Source organism: Chlorocebus sabaeus, chromosome 2 (assembly GCF_047675955.1).
Source record: "Chlorocebus sabaeus isolate Y175 chromosome 2, mChlSab1.0.hap1, whole genome shotgun sequence".
NCBI classification, from domain to species: Eukaryota; Metazoa; Chordata; class Mammalia; order Primates; family Cercopithecidae; genus Chlorocebus; species Chlorocebus sabaeus.
The window spans coordinates 39,078,811-39,098,759 of NC_132905.1; the positions used below are offsets into that span (position 1 = coordinate 39,078,811).

Sequence of the window (19,949 nt, forward strand, 5' to 3'; positions counted from 1 at the left end):
GGTGGGCAAATACGGAACTCCTTAAAGAAAAATCCCACTCTCTGAAATTAGCAGATTAGCCATGCCCCCACCGGCCACCCCATTCCCTTCTTCAACAAGATTTGGGATGGAGGTGGGGGAAGGAGAAAGACAGGACATGTTAAGTCTAAGTGTTGGGTGTCCCCAGTCAGCTAGACCTTCTGAAACAGCCTCATGAGCCAGTGGGAAGCAGGTCCTGGAAACAAAGCTCTCATCCTGCCGTCCTGAAGGGGAAGCCCCTCTGTCTACAGCTGTTACTCCAGACACCTGGCCAGGCTCACTGGGCCACTGAGGACTAAGACTTTTCTGTCAGATGGACTCAGGCTTGAATTCTGACTGTGTCTCTGACTAGTTCTGTGGCCTTGGTCTAGTCCCCTACCCCTTTCGGTCTCAGTTTTCCCATCTGAGAAATGGAACCCAATGAGGGAGAGGCTTGGAAAGTGCCTTGGAGATTTGAGTGCATTGGCAGCTGCACCGTGCCACCTGCATGTTGGCCCTGCTTACGTTTGGGAGGAGAAGGCTTTCCTGGGAGTGAAGCTGGATTCGGGCTGTGCCAGGTGGGCAGAGAGGAGGAAGGCTGACAATGGGAACAGAGAGGGGAAAGGCTGGAGCAGGACGAGGGTCTCAGAGTTCCTGCTTCTGCTCCTTACAGGCGTGCAGCCGCCATGCTGGGCCTGTGGTCCCTGCTTCTGCTCTGGGGCCTGGCGACTCCATGCCAGGCGCTGCTAGAGACGGTGGGCACGCTCGCTCGGATTGACAAGGATGAACTCGGCAAAGGTGAGCCCCAGGTGCGCAGTCTGTGAGGGGGCTGTGGCAATGTCAACGACTCAATCTATGTGCTTAGAGCATCTGTTTTAAGAGCAGATAAGAGCTGGCTGTGATTCCCAGCTGCTTAGAGAGCACATTCTCCTGGGAGTAGCTGTGCAGGAGTGAACGTTTCCCTTGCAGGCTGGAATGGGTGATGAATTCCTTCTTCTGGGAGGTGGACTGGGTGATATGGGCTGAGGCTGTGTGGGGACTGCGTGTGGCTCAGGGACAGGGACAGGGTGAGATTGAGGAGGTCGAGAGGAGGGTGCTAGCTGGGCCAGTGTCTGCCTCACATTACTAGGGTAGAGGAACTGTACTTGGTATTTGGTACTACAGAGCCCAGTGGCCCGTGGTGACAGTCTCAGGGATGGAGTAGATGGGTCATGAGCAGGAAATGCTTCAGGGAGGCCCCTGGCCTGCCCCTACTTCTACAGGGCTGTTCCTCCATCCTGCCCTTCCCACAATCTGCACTGAGTCAGGCCTGGAGTGCCCAAGAGAGGAGCAGGGACCATCTCCTCCAGCTTGATTGAGACCTGGTGGCTACAAGCTCCCCCTTCTTTGCCCTTCCTTACAGTGCTGCAGGGCAGTCCAGGATCAGGAGCCCAAGTTACACTATTGACCCCAACCCAATTTGCTGTGTGACTTTGGGCAAGTCTCTGCCCCTCTCTGAGCCTTAGTTTCCCTACTGGTAAAATGAAGGGATTGTCATGAGATTTGCTCATTCATTCTCCAAACACTTACTGGATACCTCCCATGTGCCAGGCAGGGAGGGTGGCCACAGGCCCTGTAGCGGGAGTAAGAGGCTGTTATGGCTTAGTGGGTTCCACCAGTTGGGTGTAACCTCTGGGTTAATTCCATTTTAAAAAAGAAGCCTACTCAATCTCAGAGGAAGGAGGCAGCTGCCATGGTCCAGGGGGTGAGGTTGCAGTTTCTAGTACCTTCCTACTTCCACTCTCTCTGCAGCCATCCAGAACTCACTGGCTGGGGGGCCCATTCTGCAGAATGTGCTGGGATCGGTCACAGCCATGAACCAGGGCCTCCTGGGCTCAGAAGGGCTGCTTGGAGGAGGCGGCTTGCTGGGCCACGGAGGGGTTTTTGGCGTTGTCGAGGAGCTCTCTGGGTGAGTCCCACCTGCTGCATGCCCTACAGGAAGACTTGGCTTTGTTTCCGGGAATTGAGGAGAGATCGACTCTTTTTATTTTGTCTGATAGGCAGTGAGGGTGGTGTGGGAAGGTCGTGATCCAGGTCTAAAATTGATGACTCTACTGCATGCCTGGCAGGACAAGAACAGCAGAAGGCCACTGTGGTTGAGGGTTCCAGCTCTGGGTCAACACTAATTACTCACTGTGTGACCTTGGGCAAGTTGCTTAGTCTCTCTGGGCTAATCTAGCTATCTGCATGGCTCCCTTTCTCACCTCCTCTAGATGTCCACTCAGAAGAGGTCTGCACTGATTAGCCCTTTCTTATCCCCACCATACATTTTACAGGTTTGTTTTATGTCTCCTTTGCTAGATTATAGGAGGGGTAGGATTTTTGTCTGACTTGTTCACCACTGTGTCCCCGGGATCATAAATAGGGACACAGTGGATGCTCAAAAAGTTTTTTTTGTTTTTGTTTTTTTTTTTGAGACAGAGTCTTGCTTTGTTGCCCAGGCTGGAGTGCAGTGGCGTGATCTCGGCTCACTGCAACCTCCGCTTCCCAGGTTCAAGTGATTCTCCTGCCTCAGCCTCCTGAGTAGCGGGGATTACAGGTGCCCACTACCACAACTGGGTAATTTTTGTGGTTTTAGTAGAGATGGAGTTACACCATGTAGGCTAGGGTGGTCTTGAACTCCTGACTTCAGATGATCTGCCCGCCTCGGCCTCCCAAAGTGCTGGGATTACAAGTGTGAGCTACTGTGCCCAGGCTCAAAAAGTGTTTTTGAATGAATGAATGAAGAGCATCACATTATAGCTAATATGTGCTAACTCAATGACCACCTATTCAGGCTTTTCTGTGTGTCTAGCACTGTGCATTGTAAATGAATTATCTCACTGAGCCCAAAGGTAGGACTATTATGAACTGCATTTAACAGGTGAGGAGATAAGAGGCTCCCAGCAGTGAAGTGACCTGCCCAAGCTCACCCAGCTAGGGGAGGAGAGGGGAATGTGTCTGTGTGTTTCATCACAGCCCACACTGCCTGGTCAAGTCCAGTGGAAACCAGTCTATGGCTGGTGGGCAAATTAAAGGAAGGTCAAACGACAGGGCCCAGACAAGGTTGAAGCCCAGCGTATGGAGAAGAGTCACTGGACAGGAGGCAATGGGGTGCTGGGAGCAGATGGGTGTTCACTTCCCTAAACGGAACATAATGTCCGGAAAGCGGGCTGGTAAATGCTGATGTTGCTTGAGGTTTGCTGTGTGTCATTCTGTGGTAGGTGTTGTCAATGTCCCCATTTTACAGATGGGGAAACTGAGGCACAACAGCACTGTGACTCGCCCAAGCCCATCCAGTCAGTTAGTGGCAGAGCTGGGGTTTGGACCATCTGCCTTTTACTGGCTGCAGTATTAGCAGCTACTCATGGGGTGGTGGCCAGGACAGTGAGTTTATCTGTGCCAAGCAGCTGAAAGAGAGCCGGGCACACAGTAAGTGCTGGATAGATATTATTATTATTATTATTATTATTATTATTATTATTATTGATACAATATTCACTCTCCCTCCCCTGTGAAATCTGCCTTCTCGGTGAGGCTGGAGTCTCAGACACGAACCTGGCATTGTTCGTGCCTCGAAGAGCTTCTCCTAGGTGGTGGAGTCTGACAGTGAAGATCCCATGGGCTCAGGGCAGTGATGGAGGCAGCCCAGGCAGGGTGGGACAGGCGCTCAGAGGGCATCTGCCTGAGAGAGAAAACCAGGGTGGAAGGCTTCCTGGAGGAGTGCATGTGAACTGGGAGGAGTCAGCAAGCTGAAGAGGGATGCAGAGTGGAAGGAGGGTCAAGGGAAGGGTGTTCCAGACAGAGGGAACAGCCTGGGCGAAGACCCAGAAGACAGAGAGTAATGACTTGTGAGGGGCCGTGTCTCAGAACCCACTTGGGTTGCATTTGTGAGTGTGCGGGGGTATAGTGGGGCACAATGTGAAGGCCAGAAACCAAACCAGGGCTGAGACTGTGGGGATGGAGTGGAGAAAAGATTTAATTCCTCGAGCCTCCAGCGGTGATGATGATAGGACGTTTGTTGAGCACACACTGTACCAGGTTCTGCACTCAAATTATCTCACTTGTCTTTGCAACACCTCTACGAGGTAGGAACTAGTATCGACCCACTTTACAGATAAGAAGACTGAGGCCCAGAGAGATTAAGTGATGGGCCAAGGGCTCACAGCTGGCTCTGTGGGTTTGAGGTGAGACAGGGAACACCACCAAGAGCCACTCTGGGCGCCGCCTGGTCTGGGATGGTGGAGGCACTGGGGGGTGTCTGGGAGTAGGCAGCCCTCTCCCTGACTCCCATCCCAGTCTGAAGATTGAGGAGCTCACACTGCCGAAGGAGTCGCTGAAGCTGCTGCCGGGGTTTGGGGTGCAGCTGAACCTGAACACCAAAGTGGGCATGCATTGCTCTGGGTAAGTGCGTCCTGGGGACCTCTACCGTCCTGCTTCCACCCCCTGCCCTGTTGGAGACTCCTACTCTGCTGTCCCCCAACTCCCACCCCCTGTACCCCCCATTTCCTTTCACCCTATTTCCTCCCCAAGGGACTCCCAATCCTACTGTTTCCCCCCTGGATCCTATGCCATTGCCCTTCTCCAGGGACTTCCATTTCCCTCTTCCTCCAGACCTGGACCCCACTGCCCAGGCTCACCGGAGAGGGTGGGGGAAGAGGGCGCAGGGAAGTGCAAAATGGGGCTGGGAGGCAGAGGCTGAGAAGGGGACGTGGTGCCTAGGGCACTGGCAGGGCCACCCTCAACCCACCTCTGCTCAGGACCCAGCTGACCCTGGTGGGCGAGGCCAACAGTTGGGCCTGGCTGCCTGGCCAAGCTCCCAGTGTCCTTTCTTGCAGCCCCCTTGGGGGCCTTCTGCAGCTGGCTGCGGAGGTGAACGTGACGTCGTGGGTGGCACTGGGTGTGAGCTCGCGGGGCACACCCATCCTTATCCTCAAGCGCTGCAGCACGCTCCTGGGCCACATCAGCCTGTTCTCGGGGTGAGTCTGCAGGTTCCAGTCTGCAGGCTCCAGCCTGCAACCCCGACCCGCTCGGGACCATCTCGCACCCATCTGGGCGTCTCCCGGGTCTCCCTGGAGCTGCCAGCTGCGTGGACCTGAACTCATCCTACCCCTGCCTGCCCTGCCTACCGGTTTCAACCCACTCCACAGACCGACAGATTGAGTCCCACCACCGACAGGGACTCCAGCTTAATCCATAGCTGGCGCCACCCACTCCTGGGCATTCCCCTATGCCGTCCCCTCTCCTCCAGAGCGGGCCCAGGGTCTGCTGGGATCCCTCCATCTGCGGGATTTCAACCCCTGCTCTCAGCACATGAGAGGCCCAACTCTGCCTCTGACTTGCTGTGTGACCCCAGGGAGACCCACTCCCCATCTCCCCATTCTGGGCCTTCGTGTCCCCATCTGTATATGTGGAGCTGGATTTGATGATTCGGAAGGTGCTATGACATCATCTCTTCCCAGGGGCTGGCCAGGTGGCCCTCCCTACACCTTGTTGAATCAGGTGGCCCTCCCTAGACCTTGTTGAATCATCACAATTTTTTTTTTTTTTTGAGAAGGAGTCTCACTCTGTCACCCGGGCTGGAGTGCAGTGGTGCCATCTTGGCTCACTGCAACCTGTGCCTCCCGGGTTCATGCAATTCTTCTGCCTCAGCCTCCCAAGTAGCTGGGATTACAGGCGTCCGCCACCATGCTAATTTTTGTATTTTTAATAGAGACGGGTTTCACTCTGTTGGCGAGGCTGGTCTTGAACTCCTGACCTCAAGTGATCCGCCCGCCTTGGCCTCACAAAGTGCTGGGATTACAGGTGTGAGCCACCATGCCTGGCCTCTGACTCATCACTTTCATGGGACCATGGAGGCCCAGAGGTCTCCTTGCCCAGGGTCACAGGCACAGATCCGGCGGGGGTGGAGAGGGACTGCTCTCTGGCTGGGTCCAAGGCCTCTGTTACACTCTGAGCCAGCCCACAGCTGCCTCCCACTTGTGTCTACTGTTCTGTGTCCACCTGCCAGGCCCAATCCCAGCTCCTGCCCCATCTTTGTTGGGTAACTCTGAGCAGTGGGGGGTCATCAGGCAGTTCTGCATTAGCTACCAGGAACAGGGTAACCAGCTTGCTCCTGTTTCCACGAGGGCCCTCAGAAAGGGATTCTAGGCAAGGGCTTTGGGCTCCTTAAATTCCAGTGGTTCTGTCCTGCTCCTCCGGGATAGAGGGGGCCTGGGGAGGAGTGGAGCCCAGGACAGTGTTGGTGCCCTGTAGTCGGGGCTCTGTGGTTGCCACCCTGCACCCCCATGGTCTCCAAACAGACCTGAGCCCATCTACATGCACTTATCCTCAGACGTCATTCATTCATTCATTCATTAATCTAACAAATAGTTGTTGAACCCCCACTCCGGGAGCTCAATAGCAATCATTGTCCTAGGCCTGAGTGTCTCTTGTTTACAAATATTAGAGGGACAAAGGGCACAGACATTTGTCAAGCACAGATTGTACACCAGCCACATACACACTCCCATAACCCGGGCAGCAGCAACTCTCTAAGGTGGGCACTGTACAGCTGGGGAAAATGAAGCCATTCCCTGGGTCCCCTGGGGAGGTGGAGCCAGGATTTAACTCAGGTCTCCAAAGCCTCAGCCAACCCCATCCCCAAGAGAAGAGACAGGAGAAATCCAGAGCCCCTAGTGTCCCCCGACCGTGTCATCCAGGCGGAACCATCCACCTGGCAGCCGCACCCACACGTGTCTCCCTCTGCTCAGACTTCTGCCCACGCCACTCTTTGGAGTCGTGGAACAGATGCTTTTCAAGGTGCTTCTGGGACTGGTGAGTGTGGGGGCCGTGGGCCAGCATGCCCTCTCCCTGGACTGGGCCTCTTTCTCCCCCAGTTTTGGGTAAAGTTGGGCGCCAGGCGGGATTAGGCTGTACTTCCCTTCCACACCCACCAGGTAATCCCATCCGGGCCTGCTGACCGGCCTCCCTGGCGCGCCTGCTAGTCTGGGGGTGGATGACACGATCCTTTCAGATCCTCAAGCCCGAGTGTGTGGCTCCAAGTGGCCTGAGTCCCCTGCTCCCAAATCGGAGGCTCCTTCTTACCCCCTGCTCTGTTTCTGCCCTTTGTATTAGTACTTACTTTATGTTTTTCTTTAAATTAGCTTGAAATGAAAATTGAATCACTTGATGGTTTTAAACTGAGCCCTGTGCTTGGCAATCATGTCTAGAAAAACATGTACCTATATTCATACATCATATATAAACATATGAAGATTAAAGGATGTCTGTCCATGGCCTGCCCCAGACCATCCTGGCTTCCACACCCAAGAGAGCTGGTCTGGCCCAAGCCCCATATCACCGAGGGAGAGGGGAGGGCCACATACACAGCAAAGGGCAGTCAGGCCTCCTGGCCCCACCCTGGCTGGCTCTCCCTGTGCGTTCTTGTGAACGCCAGTGGGGGCGGCAGAGGAATGGGAGCCTAGGGTTGGCAAAACTGCCCTGGGCTTGAGGAAGCCAGTTTGGAAAAGAAGCTTAGGAGGAGGGGCCCCTAGGCAGGACCATGTCAGGCAGGTTTCCCCCAGGGCGTGAGGGTGCATTTCAATTGCAGCCCCTAACTTAGTCTCTGGGGCAGCTGGCCAGCAGCTAGGTTTTGTGTGACACAAAGAGGTTTTGAAAATGAGCATTCATTGCCCACATTCAGCATCGAAGATTTCTCGTAACAGTCCAGATTTGTGGCTTCTATTGTGCAATCGGTCACCCTGGCTGCCAGATACCTCCCTCCTGTAAGTGAGAAGTACCTCTGGTACCTCCCATCTGGTGCCCAGAGGGTTTGCTTTCTCCATCCCCAGCAGAGTCCCTCTTGTCTCCTCTCATTTCTGTGACTTGCCTGACCTCAGAAGTTCTGGAGTTCGGGGCCCCCACTTGACATGCAACAGCCCTCTTTTGTTTCCCTGAAAACAGCTGTGACCTTGGACAGGTCACCTTCTTCTCTGGCCTCAGCTGGAGGATGAAGGGGCTGGAATGGTCCTCTCTGAGGCTTCCACTCCAGTGGGCTATGGACTCACGTTCTGTGATTCCCAGACTCGGATTCTGAAAGTCAAACCGCTTGCTCCCTGTTCTCCTAGCACAGGGCTTAGGAATGAACACGTGGTGATATGCTGGATGGACACCCCAGATCCGGGCCTGACTCTCTGGGTGGAGGCGAGGAGGTGCCCCGCTGTGGGGTCTTGATTCTAGGCTTCCCAGTGCCCACATAGGATGGCAGGGGATGGCCTGTGACTTTATGGGGAACCAAAGCCACTTTTGCCTCCTCAGGTGAAGGCCTTGTCCGCATGCCCAAACCAGCCTCTGAAATGTGTCTTCCATGGTCCCCCAGCCACCTTTGGGGGTTTTCTAATGGGGCTCTTGTAACCAAGGAAAGACAGCTTGGGGGCCCACTCAACCCTCTGACACCTCAAGCTCCAGCCCCTCCCCTGCCTCCCACCTGTACATCTCCTGTCTGTCTCTGCCTTCTGCCTTGCCTTGGTCCCCAGCACCACATAGCACCAGATAGCAAAGCATTTAAAGAACATGCAGCTGTCCTCGCAGCGAGCTCTTCTTTGCCCTGTAACATCCGTCTCTCTGACACAGCTGTGCCCCGTGGTGGACAGTGTGGTGGGCGTGGTGAATGAGCTCCTGGGGACTGTGCTGGGTAAGTTAGGGCACAACGCCCTCCTCTTTGCCTCTTCTACCCCTCTCTGTACGACCCCAATGGGGTAGGGTACTAAGGGGAGCCGAAAGGGGCAGGATCTCGGGGTCCTTCAGTTCCTCCTCACACTGACAGGCTGCCCCTTTGAGGAGCCTCATGGAGGAGGCCTGGGCTGAGGCCGCCTAGCAGGGACTGCAGACCCAGAACCATCAGTTTGCTCTATGTTGGATGCTGCAGACCAACATTTATTGAGCACCTAGTGTGTGCTTGGCACTGTCAGAAACAGGGGGAAGATATGATGACTACCTGATCAGACTAGATGATCGAGGCCCAGAGAGCTCAAGTAAGGAACCCAAGTCCCCGCAGCCCCAGCAGACCCCAGTCTCTCTGTGCCTCATGGAGACACTAGTGCCTTCGGTGTTCATACAATGGGTTTGGGAAAATATAAAAAGGCACAACCAGGAAAAGAATAGAAAACTTGGGGCCGGTATGTCTCTGTAGGTGGTGTTATGTAAGAGAGGCAGGGTGGCAGTGTGTTAGTGGCACCAACTCTGGAAAACAGGAATCCTGGTTTTGAATGCTGTGACTGTGTGGCCTTGGCCTGGTGACTTCCCCTGTCTGAACCTCAATTTCCACATCTGTAAAATGGGGATGAAGTCGCGGCCAAGTGAATGCTTAGCAGAGTGCTAGGCACTCAGCAGTCATCAGTAAATGGAAATAGGGGCTATTAGGATTGGGAATCGGGCTTATGGGGTCCTTCTCACCCCTCCCTTTCCCGTGCAGGCTTGGTGCCCCTTGGGGCTCTTGGGTCCCTGGAATTCTCTCTGGCCACACTGCCTCTCATCTCCAACCAGTACATAGAACTGGACATCAATGTGAGTAACCAGAGGGGCCTCTCTTGCTGCTGGGGGAGGCTAGATAGGGGATGTCGGGTTCAGGCGGGTGGGTGAGCACCTCAAGACCTTCCTCGGCCCTGTTTCCTGCCCCTGCAGCCTATCGTGAAGAGTGTAGCTGGTGACATCATTGACTTCCCCAAGTCCCCTGCCCCAGCCAAGGTGCCCCCCAAGGAGGACCACACTTCCCAGGTGACAGTGCCACTGTACCTCTTCAACACCATGTTTGGACTCCTGCATACCAACGGTGCCCTCGACATGGACATCACCCCTGAGCTGGTGAGTGTGGCACCTGGGGGATGGGATGGGGGGGTCCCTGTGCTGCTGTGCCTTGGCATTGCTAGTGCTGACCTACGCGCCGATCAGCCCTGCGGAGCCCTCTTCTCTATAATAAAAGGGAGTTGAACACGTTTAGAGTGTGTACACTGCTGTTGTCCACTCCTGTACTTAAGGGAGACGTTGCTAATCGATCGTGGTCCTCTACCTGGTTAAACGTGACTGGGACCTCTGAATCCTTCTCAACTTGGCACTCCAGGAGGTCACTTTCAATTAGTCAGGACTGGCATATGGAATGAAGCCCACTTTCCGTCCCTGTATCAGATGAGCCTTTCTAGAGTCTAAGCACTAAAGTGTGAGCCACTAACATTTCCGCTGCTTTCTCAAGAGCAGATTTGAGTGGGCCAAGAGCAGATTTGAGTGGAAGAAAAGAAAACTAGGCAGGGTGGCTCATGCCTGTAATCCCAGCACTTCCGGAGGCTGATGGGGGGAGGATCACTTGAACCCAGGAGACACCCCATCTCTACACAAAATACAAATAGTAGCCAGGCATGGTGGTGCATGCCTGTGGTCCCAGTTACTTGCGAGGCTGAGGTGGGAGGATCACGTGAGCCTGGGAGGTCAAGGCTGAAGTGAGCTGTGCTTGTGCCACTGCATTCCAGTCTGGGTCACAGAATGAGACCTTGTCTCAGAAAAAAAAAAAGAAGAAAGAAAGAAAGAAAGAAAGAAAGAAAGAAAGAAAGAAAGAAAGAAAGAAAGAAAGAAAGAAAGAAAGAGAGAAGAAAGAAAGAAAGAAGGAAAGAAAAGAAGGAAGGAAGGAAGAAAGGAAGGAAGAGAAAAGAAAGAAAGAAGAAAAAGAAAGAAAGGAAGAAAGAAGGAAGGAAGGAAAGAAAGGAAGAGAAAAAAGAGAAAGAAAGAAAGAAAAAGAAAGGAAGAAAGTAAGAAAGGAAAAAAGAAAGAGAAAGAAAGAGAAAGAAAGAAAGAAAGAAAGAAAGAAAGAAAGAAAGAAAGAAAGAAAGAAAGAAAGAAAGAAAGAAAGAAAGAAAGAAAGAAAGAAAGAAAGAAAGAAAGAAAACAAACTAGGGTTGGATTGTACCAAGAGTTACCTGAACTTTTGTTCTGTAGCTTCTAGTACCTGCCAACTTCCATTCTTTCCATTCTGGCCCCTCTCACATCCTGGAAAGCCCAGACCCCAGAAGCCCCACCCAGAGGCATTTATTTTGGTCCCAGCCTGGGCTCCCCACTTGTAGCTCAGGCCCAAGGAAGCAGGGGTTGGTCACTCACTTCTTGCAAGTGGCACTCTGAAGGCCTCTGGGAGGCTGGAACAGGACCCTGAGCTGGGGGGAAGGTGTCTTCTAGTTGGGGGATGGGGGCAGTCATAGCCAGGCAGAAACTCTGAGTGTAAGAACGTGCCTGTCTGAGTGGCCTGCGGACATGGGTGTGTGTATGTATAGAAGCATTGGGTGTGTGCATATGAGCATCATGGCAAGAGAGAGGAATGTCAGAGGCCTCGTCCTGGTGCTGCGTGTATGCTTATCCTGTGTGAACAGGGTTGTTGTGAGAAGTGGGCATGTGTAGTTCAGGGCGGGGGGGTCTCAAACATCAGGGCCCCCGGAGGCTGGGCCATCATCAATTAGCAGCCTGATGGGACTGTAGTGAACTGGGGGCCCTGTGCCCCATTTCTCAGGCAATTGCCACTCAGCTGACGCAAGGGGAGGGGGTATAGGCTCAGGGTGACCAGATTTTCCAACTCTTTAGCCAGAAACTGAAAAATTTACATACAACTTCCTGATTTATAAATACTAGAGACAAATTCATAGTTTTTGAAAATACTATTTGGGTAAAAGGCAAAAAGATCTGGGGTCAGATCTCTGGGTCTTTAGATCATGAGCCCTGGCAGAGTGAGTAAAAGGTTCTGAAGTTAGCCTGCCTGTGTTCAAATCCTGGTGTCACCACTTACCAATTGTGTGACCCTTGGCAAGAGCCTCAGTGTCTCCATCTGTTAAATGGGGGCAATGGCAGCACTCACCTCTTTGAGCTGTTGTAAAGGTGAAATGCGCAAAGGCGTGCAGAGCCCCTAGTATCTGCCTAGCTTGCAATAAGTGCTCAATAATTGCTAGCTGTTAGAACAAACTTGAGTGTTTGTAGTGATATGTGTATGAAATTGACAGGGTAGGGGGAAGAGTGGTGAGCAAAACTGCTCTGTGTGTGCCGAGGGATTCCTGTTCTGTCTCTGTGCTCACCAACTTTCTCTCCCATTGGGGGTCCAGGTTCCCAGCAATGTCCCACTGACAACTACAGACCTGGCAGCTTTGCTCCCTGAGGTGAGTGACCCTCTCATGGGTTTTGATCATTGTAACTTTTTCCTGATGACCATGAATGGGCTCCAGAATCTTTCTCAATACAGCTCTCCAGGCAACTGCAATTGAACAATTGAGTCCAAATTCATACTAAAGTGTGAATGACTAACACAGCATCCTTTCCTGATAGCAGATTTGCTTAGAGAGTAAAGGATTAGTGTTTGACTGCCCCAGAAATCAACTGGGCATTTATCCTATGGAAATTGTTTCTGTAGCACACAAGGGCAAAATTCTTTTCAGGTTACTGAGCTCCCTTCCTCCAATTGGCTTACTTCATCCTGACCTTAGTCTTCAATGTCCCCAGAAAAAAGACTCAGGGCACTGGTCTTGGAGAGGAAAGAAAAGGGAGAGGTTCAGGTGGGTCTCCCTAGTGGACATGAATACATGACTTCAAGGTGTGGCCTCAGCTTTCCCATCCTTCAGTTGGGGCTGGACCAGCCGCTTTCCAGCTGTGAGAACTGGAATTCGTACTGAAGTTAAAATGTCTACTACAAGGTCCTTATATAACAGCAGATTCTGAAACAGGTTGGAAAGAGGCGTGGGGGCCTGGGCTCTCACCAGAGAGGATGGAAATGGAAGCTGGTTTTGGGGGTACAGAGGACAAAACTCTGAGTCCTTGAAGGTGGTGATTCAAAGCAGTCTGGATGAATGAGGTGGGGGCCTCGGCTTTCCAGAGTCCCTTGGCTAAAGGGCATAGGAGCCTCATGGAAGGGATGCAATTGGAGTCAGACATTCAGAAGAACCTGCAGATGGCAGGAGTGGAGAGGGACATGGGGCAGGCAGAGATGACTGAGGCAGGGGTATCCAGATGTAGCAAGTGGGGCCTGCCCCTCCAGGGGAGGGCTAGTCTCTGGAGGCTGAATCCTTTGGCCTCCATTTGCTGGCCTTGCAGCTTCAGAGCCCCATGTGGCTTCAGATTCTGTGGCATGTGAGGGTGGAATGAGGCCATTCCTGGTCCTGATGATCCTGCCACTTGGGGATTCTGGGCTTGAGGAAGCCTAGACTCAAGTTCCAGCAGGTAAGCGTCCCAAGGGATGTAATTATGTGTTCTAAGCTTCTGTGGTTCTGTAATTTCCTTAGTTTCATGACGTTGCAATCATGAGACCCAGAATTTCCTGATCGTGTGACTCATTTAGGCAGTCAGCGAATATCCGCTGAGCACCTACTGTGTGACAGGCCCTGCCATGGAACACGGGCATACCTGCAGCTGGGGCTGCACAGAGGACAAACAGTGAAAGGAGACAAAAGCTTCTGCACTTGAGGGGTTGCCATTCTGCTGGAGGTGACAGACAGTGCACAAATAAACAAAAACAGAAACAGTGTCAGAAGGTGGAAGAGCATGGAGTGGTGAAGGTGGCTTAGGAGTGCTGGCTGGTGCTTTTAGACAGGGTGCTCTGCAAGGCCTCACTAAGGAGGTAACACTTGATTGAAGGAGGTGAGTGAGGGAACTTTGCAGTTCTCCGGGAAGATATTTCCAGGCAGAGGGAGCAGCAAGTGCAAAGGCCCTGGGCCTGCTGGGAGCATCCCTGGCAGCTGGAGGAGCAGCCACGTGGCCAGTGAGTCTGGAGGGAGAGTGCAGGGAGGGGAGCAGGTGAAGTGGAGAGGCGGGGAGGGGGGATGGAGGACACAGAGCCTGTGGCCTCAGCGAGGATTCTGACTCTGCGTGAGACCGGAAGTCTGATGTGGCAGTCCCGCAGGGTGGTGTCTCCACCCCTGAGTGTAGCCTCGAGGGGGCTGAGACCAGGCCTATGTTGTTCAGGCTGCAACCTCATTGTCCAGCACGTTGCCTGGTGCCTGGTAGGGGCGCAGTGAGTGTTTGCTGACTGACTGACTGACTGACTGACTGACTGACTAGTCCTGGGGCATCTAAGTTCTGCCCCTGCATTTCTCTAGGCCCTGGGGAAGCTGCCCCTGCACCAGCACCTCCTGCTGTCCCTGCGGGTGAAGGAAGCTCCCACAGTCACACTCAACAACAAGAAGGCCTTGGTCTCCCTCCCAGCCAACATCCATGTGCTGTTCTATGTCCCTCAGGGGACCCCTGAATCCCTCTTCGAGCTGAACTCGGTGAGTGGTCAAGGGGTGGGTGGGGGCCTGGCATTGGGGTTCCGAATGGGGCTGACCGTCTCCAGGACTGTGGAGGTGCCGCCCCCCTGATTTCAGGGTGGGAGCCCCACATAGCCCAGCACAGGAAGCCCCTCCAACAACCATTGTCATGATCTGGGCTGAGCCCCAAGACCCTGCCTCAGTTCCTGCCTGCTCCCTCCCGTCATGTCTGCCTGGGCCTGTTCGGGCCGCCCACGCTGCTTCTTGGGGGTCTCAGGCGTTGCTCCCCATCTCCCCAGCCTCTCTGTGCCCAGCTATCTCCCTGATGACGCTCCAGCTTCCTCTGACCCTCCCGCTCCATTCAGCTTCCTCCACCCTACCTCTGCACACATCTGGACAGAGGCAGGCCCCTCCCGGGACCCTCTGCCCTGGCTCCCCATGGCCAAACACCTGAGCCTGACATTCATTGTCCTCCTGTCCCATCCTCGCCTTGCACATCCTTGCCCCCTAAGCCTCAGCTACTCAAGTCTACCAGGTCCTCCGCCTCTGGTTTGTCTGTGCTGGGTCCACCACCTGGAGTGCCATTTCCCCCTTCCCTCCACTAGCTCCTCATCTTTCATGATTCAGCTGCTGTCTCACTGGAGAGGCCTTCCCTCACCGCACAGCAGGCGTGCTTGAGGGGCTCTCCAAGCCCCTGCAGCCCCAGAGCTTCCTCTCCTACAATACCAATTGTCCTCAATTTTAATACTGTGGTTCTCTGCTGTTCAAGAGAACAGCAAAACCTTCAAATTACCTCCTCAGAGCTCAGCATGGACCCTGACACACAGTAGGGCCTCAGTAAGGTTAGTAGACCAAACAGATGGATGGAGGCAGACGTGTCTTCAAGCTCCTTCTGCCGATTGCGGGTGACCTCTGCCTGCTTTGCCCATGCAGGTCATGACTCTGCGTGCCCAGCTGACTGCCTCGGCTACGAAGCTGCACATCTCCCTGTGCCTGGAACGGTAACGTGGGACCCTGGGGACAGGATCTTGCTCTTGTCTTTAGGAACAAGAATTAGGGGCTGGCAGGATCCACCTCCCATTTCTTGGGCATCAACAAAGTTCCAGGTGTTTTCCCACCATCCTCCTTGCCTTCAGCACCTGCCAGGGAGGAGACAGTGTCAGTCCATGTTATAGACAAGGAATGGGGGGCTCAGAGCAGCAGGCTCAAGAGTGGGCTTCTTCCACAGCACCCCTTGCTGCTGAAAACCTGCCTCTGGGAGATAAAGCTGCTGCCAGGATGTGGAGTCCAAACTCCTGAGTTATCAGCCCCAGAGGCTAACCAAGAGACAACCAGCCTTGAGTATCAGGAAGTGCGTTGTAATTCATGTGAACTTCTTACTTCTCTACTCTCCTCAGCCCTGTGGTAACTAGGCAAACATCATGATAATCATAATGACCAAGATGTTGGTCCTTCATCTATATGCACAGTACTTTACAGTTTGCAAAGCACCATCTACATGCACAGTACTTTATAGTTTGCAAAGCACTGTGCTGGCCCAGGCTCACACAGCAGGCTGTCCCTAGAGCAGGTCTGCAGTCTAGGCCTCAGTGATATCACCACGGCGGGGCCCCGGCCTGTCTGTCCCTCCCCTGGCAGTAGGGACTTTCCTGGAGATTGCTGAGACCTGGTGTCCTGTGTCACAGGCACCCATTGCTCCTCTGACTCCATCTTAGCGCCCCCACAACAAGCTACTGCTGCCCCCGCCTTCCATTGTTGCCCCATTGCCGACTTTGACGGAGGGCCTTGCCTGCTGCCCGGGTGCACCTCCACTTCCTGATGGTAGTTCACGCGTCCACCTTTTAGGAAGTAGAGATGGCCCTGAATCTGCGCTTGGGCCAGATATGATCCATCAGTGAGTTGCTGCCTTGAGTGGGCACCTGCTGTATGCAAAGCACTCTGTGTCCAGTGCTCAGTCTGGGGGAGGGCCACTCCTCTGAAGGGTTCAGCCACCTGCCCAGGGTTCAAATAGCTGGGAGTCAGACAAAGGCGCCAAGGCCAGAGGTGGTGGTCATGATGCCTCAGAAGGGAGGTTAGGTCCCTTTGGGTCCATTTTACAGGTAGGAAAACTGAGTCTCCAAGTCAAGGCTGGATAGAGGCAGAGTGTTGGGCCTGTAACCCTGTTTCCTGATCCTGAGAGCTATGGTGGGGCAGGCTGGGAGTGGGACAGGGGTGGTTGGGGGTAGCGGGGGCCCCAGCATCTCTCTTCTCTCCACCAGGCTCAGTGTCAAGGTGGCCTCCTCCTTTACCTATGCCTTTGACGTAAGTTCCTGGAAGGGTGAGGGGCTTGGAGGTGGTGAGAGTCTTCAGGTGTGGTGTAGAAAGGGGGTGGCCATGAGTCATGGGCCGTATGGCTGAGCTGACCTCAGGATTGGGCTCTGCCCCAATAAGCCAGAGTGGGCAAATATCAGGGCGTGTGTGTGTGTGTTGGGGGGGTGGGGGCAGTGGGGAGAGAGAGAGAAAGTGGGGGGCAGTGGGGGGCATTGGGGGCAGTGGGAAGAGAGAGAGAGAGAGAGAGAAACAGTGATCATCTTAGGAAAGTGAATCTCATGATCTTCCACGGTGTTGGAACCTCACAAAGTTGTGGACATCTAGAACCTCACAAGGGTCCATCATTCTGGAACTTCACCCAAGTAATAAGTTTCCCAAACTCAGAAAGTTCCATTTCAGAAGTCACAGAGCCCCGAGGTTCCTGCTTCTTACAGAGTTCTGAGGTTCTGGAATTTCACCATGGGCTCAGTTTCTAGAACATTCTCGGAGTCCCTGAACTGATAGGAATCTAAGGTCAGACCCCACAGACTGGAGCTGGGCACATTTCCTTCCCTCTTTCCTAGGCACTGCCCATCTCCAGGCCCCACAGACTCTGGAGTACAGGAAAGTACAGGAAAGCACTTCTTCCAAGCTCATAGGGCCTGGGGTAAAGCCAGCCTAAATCACAAAATCTCTTTCGGGATCACTGGTGGACAGCCCAGGCCACCCCCAAGTGCCCTGTGCCTGCCAGGAGCTGTGGCCTCAGGCTTAGGGGAGGCTGAGGCAGCTGGGTCCCTGGGTTTCTCTCTCTGGGAAGGGGGTGCTGCTGCCTGCAAAGCCACACCCCAGAGCGCCACCTGCACCACCCTGTGTGTTCTGTTGCAGGAATCGCGTTTAGAGGAATGGCTCAGTCATGTGGTCCGGGTAGTGTATGCACCGAAGCTTAACGGTATGGCAGCTTTTGCTCTCTTGGACACATGGAGTGTCCAAATATGGGATTGTCTAGTCTGTTGCTCTCTTTATGGCTCTGATGGGGGCACTGAGGCCAGAGAGAGGTCGGTCCTTATTTGCAAGATGCAGATACTGAGGCACCAATTTTTCCATTTAAATAACATTGATTAGCACCTACATCAGGCCAGCCTATGGGCTTCAAGAGCTGATCTGACCTCAGTCCTGCCTTAAGTTCCCACAGTCTCGTAGGAAATAATCATATAAACAAATGATTAGAATATAGATGACCCAGAGTGTGTAAGGGATTGATGAAGCCTTTAGGAGGCTGGATACAGGGGCACCACTGACACAATACAGAATAGGGACATTTTTGTTTGGGTGTAGGAGGATAAGTAGGAGTTTGCCAATAAGAAGCTGATTCCCTGAGAAGAGAACTGGCTGGCTAGTGAAAGTGATGGAATAGGGTCAGCAGGGTCTGAGGGTCCCTAGAGTCCAAGACCTCCCCACCAACATACCTTTGTTTTCAACAATTCTCTCTTCACAGTGGCCCTGGATGTTGGAATTCCCCTGCCTAAGGTTCTTAACATCAATTTTTCCAGTTCAGTTCTGGAGATCATAGAGGTGAGTCTTCTCTGCAGATATGGTGCAGATGGGCCTTAAGCTTATCTCTGGAAAGCCCTACTTGGAACTCATGAGGGGAATGCTTTGCTTCATCCTCTTGTCTGTCCCTGACCCATTTTCTAAATTTCTCAGTGAGTTACAAACTACCTAACTTAGGAATGGCAAATACATGACGTGTGTGCTACCACTCCTCCATTACTTGCCCATGGCAGGCATCATCAACCAATCACAGAGTTATTTCCCATTGGATTCAGACACATGTCTGGCCTCTAGAATGGAACCTAAGATCTACGCACAGAATCACAGTTCCCCTGGTCCAACAGCAACAAATACATATGCCGTCTCTCCCTTATCTTGTGTCTGCAGCAGATATGACCAATGGATCATGACATTTTTTCTTGTGGAATATTGATATGGCCTCACAATCCTTTTCAAACCAGCACAACTCTGGGTGGTGGAATAGCTCTAGGAGGAGAGCAGAGCAGAGAGTTCTGTACCCATTTCTCAGATGGGACCAAGGCTGAACTAGGCCAGATTTCTGGCCCAAGATCACACAGTAAATTAATAGCAGAAATGGCACTTGAACTTGAGTCTATTAAGTCCTCAAGTCAGAGCCTGTCCCACACTGGATGTCATTTGTTCATCATTAATTTATTCATTTAATGAGTGCCTGCTGTGTTCCAGGTACAGAACCAATCCCAGGGCAGGGCGGTAAAGATGGCTGCAGGGATGGGGCATTGCAGAGACTCAGGGGCGTAACCAAGAGTGGTTCTTCCTTACAGAATGCTGTTGTGCTGACCATGGCATCCTGAGGCTGAGACATGGCCACCAGCCCTCCCTGTTGACTACTAGAGACCACCTGTCCACTCTGCCTCAATTTCCCTCCCAGTCTCTAGCTGGTGTTGGTGACAGTAAAATTGCCCTCTGGCCCTGCAGCACTACTACAAGTTTGGGGTGGAAACTGCCTGGGTAATCATAGAACTGCCTCAGAGAGAGCTCTGGGACCTCAGTAGCAAGCCCTGAGCTTTCAGTAAATGACTCCTCTATCTCGGTATCTCCTGGCTGGTTTATTCCCCAGTCACACAGGACTTGCCTTGGCCTTTGCCTCCAGTACCCTCCTTAGCTCCAGGTAGGAGCTTCTGGGAGGTGAGGGGACTCAGGGCCTTGACATTGTAGCTTTGAGTCCCTAACGGACCTTGTTGGCCTGGACAGCCTCTGTGTCCTGTTCTGCCTTCCTCTCTGTCCCTTCCCTCCCACCTCCATCTCTCTCTCTCTTTCTAAATACTTTTACCTCTCTCTCTCTCTCTCTCTCTCTCTCTCTCTCTCTCTCTCTCTCTCTCTCAGTCTGTGTTTTTCTCTGTTTCTGACTTTGGGATGCTTATCAGGAGTGACATCTGAGCTGAATTTTGAAGGGAGAATAGGAGCTTTCCAGGGAGAAGAGGCACTAGCACCCCAGGAAGCAAGGATGAGTGAGACTTGTTTTTGCCCTGTGGTGTGTCGGGATAGGGGGTCCCTACTGGCTGCACATCAGACGAGCTGTGCCAAACGCCCTTGGTGCAGATGGGGAGACTGAAGCCAGAGCAGGGCTTGGCTGGCCCCGACCCACACACAGCAGAGTTGGGATGAGAGAATAAGGGTCCTGCCTCTAGGTCCTAGGCTTCTTCCCACTGCTCAAGATGGGCCCCTTTGGTGAAAAATGCCCCCAAGTTGGCACTTATGGATGGCCTGAGTGAAGAAGTGCCAACCAAGTTTCGATCACTGGCTCAGAGGATTTAAGGCTAGGTGATAGGCAGGGTAGACTTGGAGCTCATCTGAAGGTTTGTCCACCAC

The 19,949-nt window shown here is 53.2% G+C and overlaps 1 protein-coding gene across 1 annotated transcript; it reads left to right on the forward strand.

The window, feature by feature from the left end:
* Positions 1–561: 561 nt before the first annotated feature.
* Positions 562–19,354, forward strand: BPIFB3 (BPI fold containing family B member 3). Its single transcript, XM_037982881.2, has 15 exons — positions 562–795; positions 1,789–1,945; positions 4,315–4,419; positions 4,854–4,994; positions 6,768–6,831; positions 8,629–8,689; positions 9,470–9,561; positions 9,679–9,858; positions 12,126–12,179; positions 14,109–14,279; positions 15,192–15,259; positions 16,517–16,559; positions 17,433–17,496; positions 18,043–18,119; positions 18,902–19,354. The coding sequence occupies exons 1-15, from the start codon at positions 684–686 to the stop codon at positions 18,929–18,931; spliced, it is 1,419 nt and encodes a 472-aa protein (XP_037838809.2). The 5' UTR covers positions 562–683; the 3' UTR covers positions 18,932–19,354.
* The last annotated feature ends 595 nt before the right edge of the window (positions 19,355–19,949 follow it).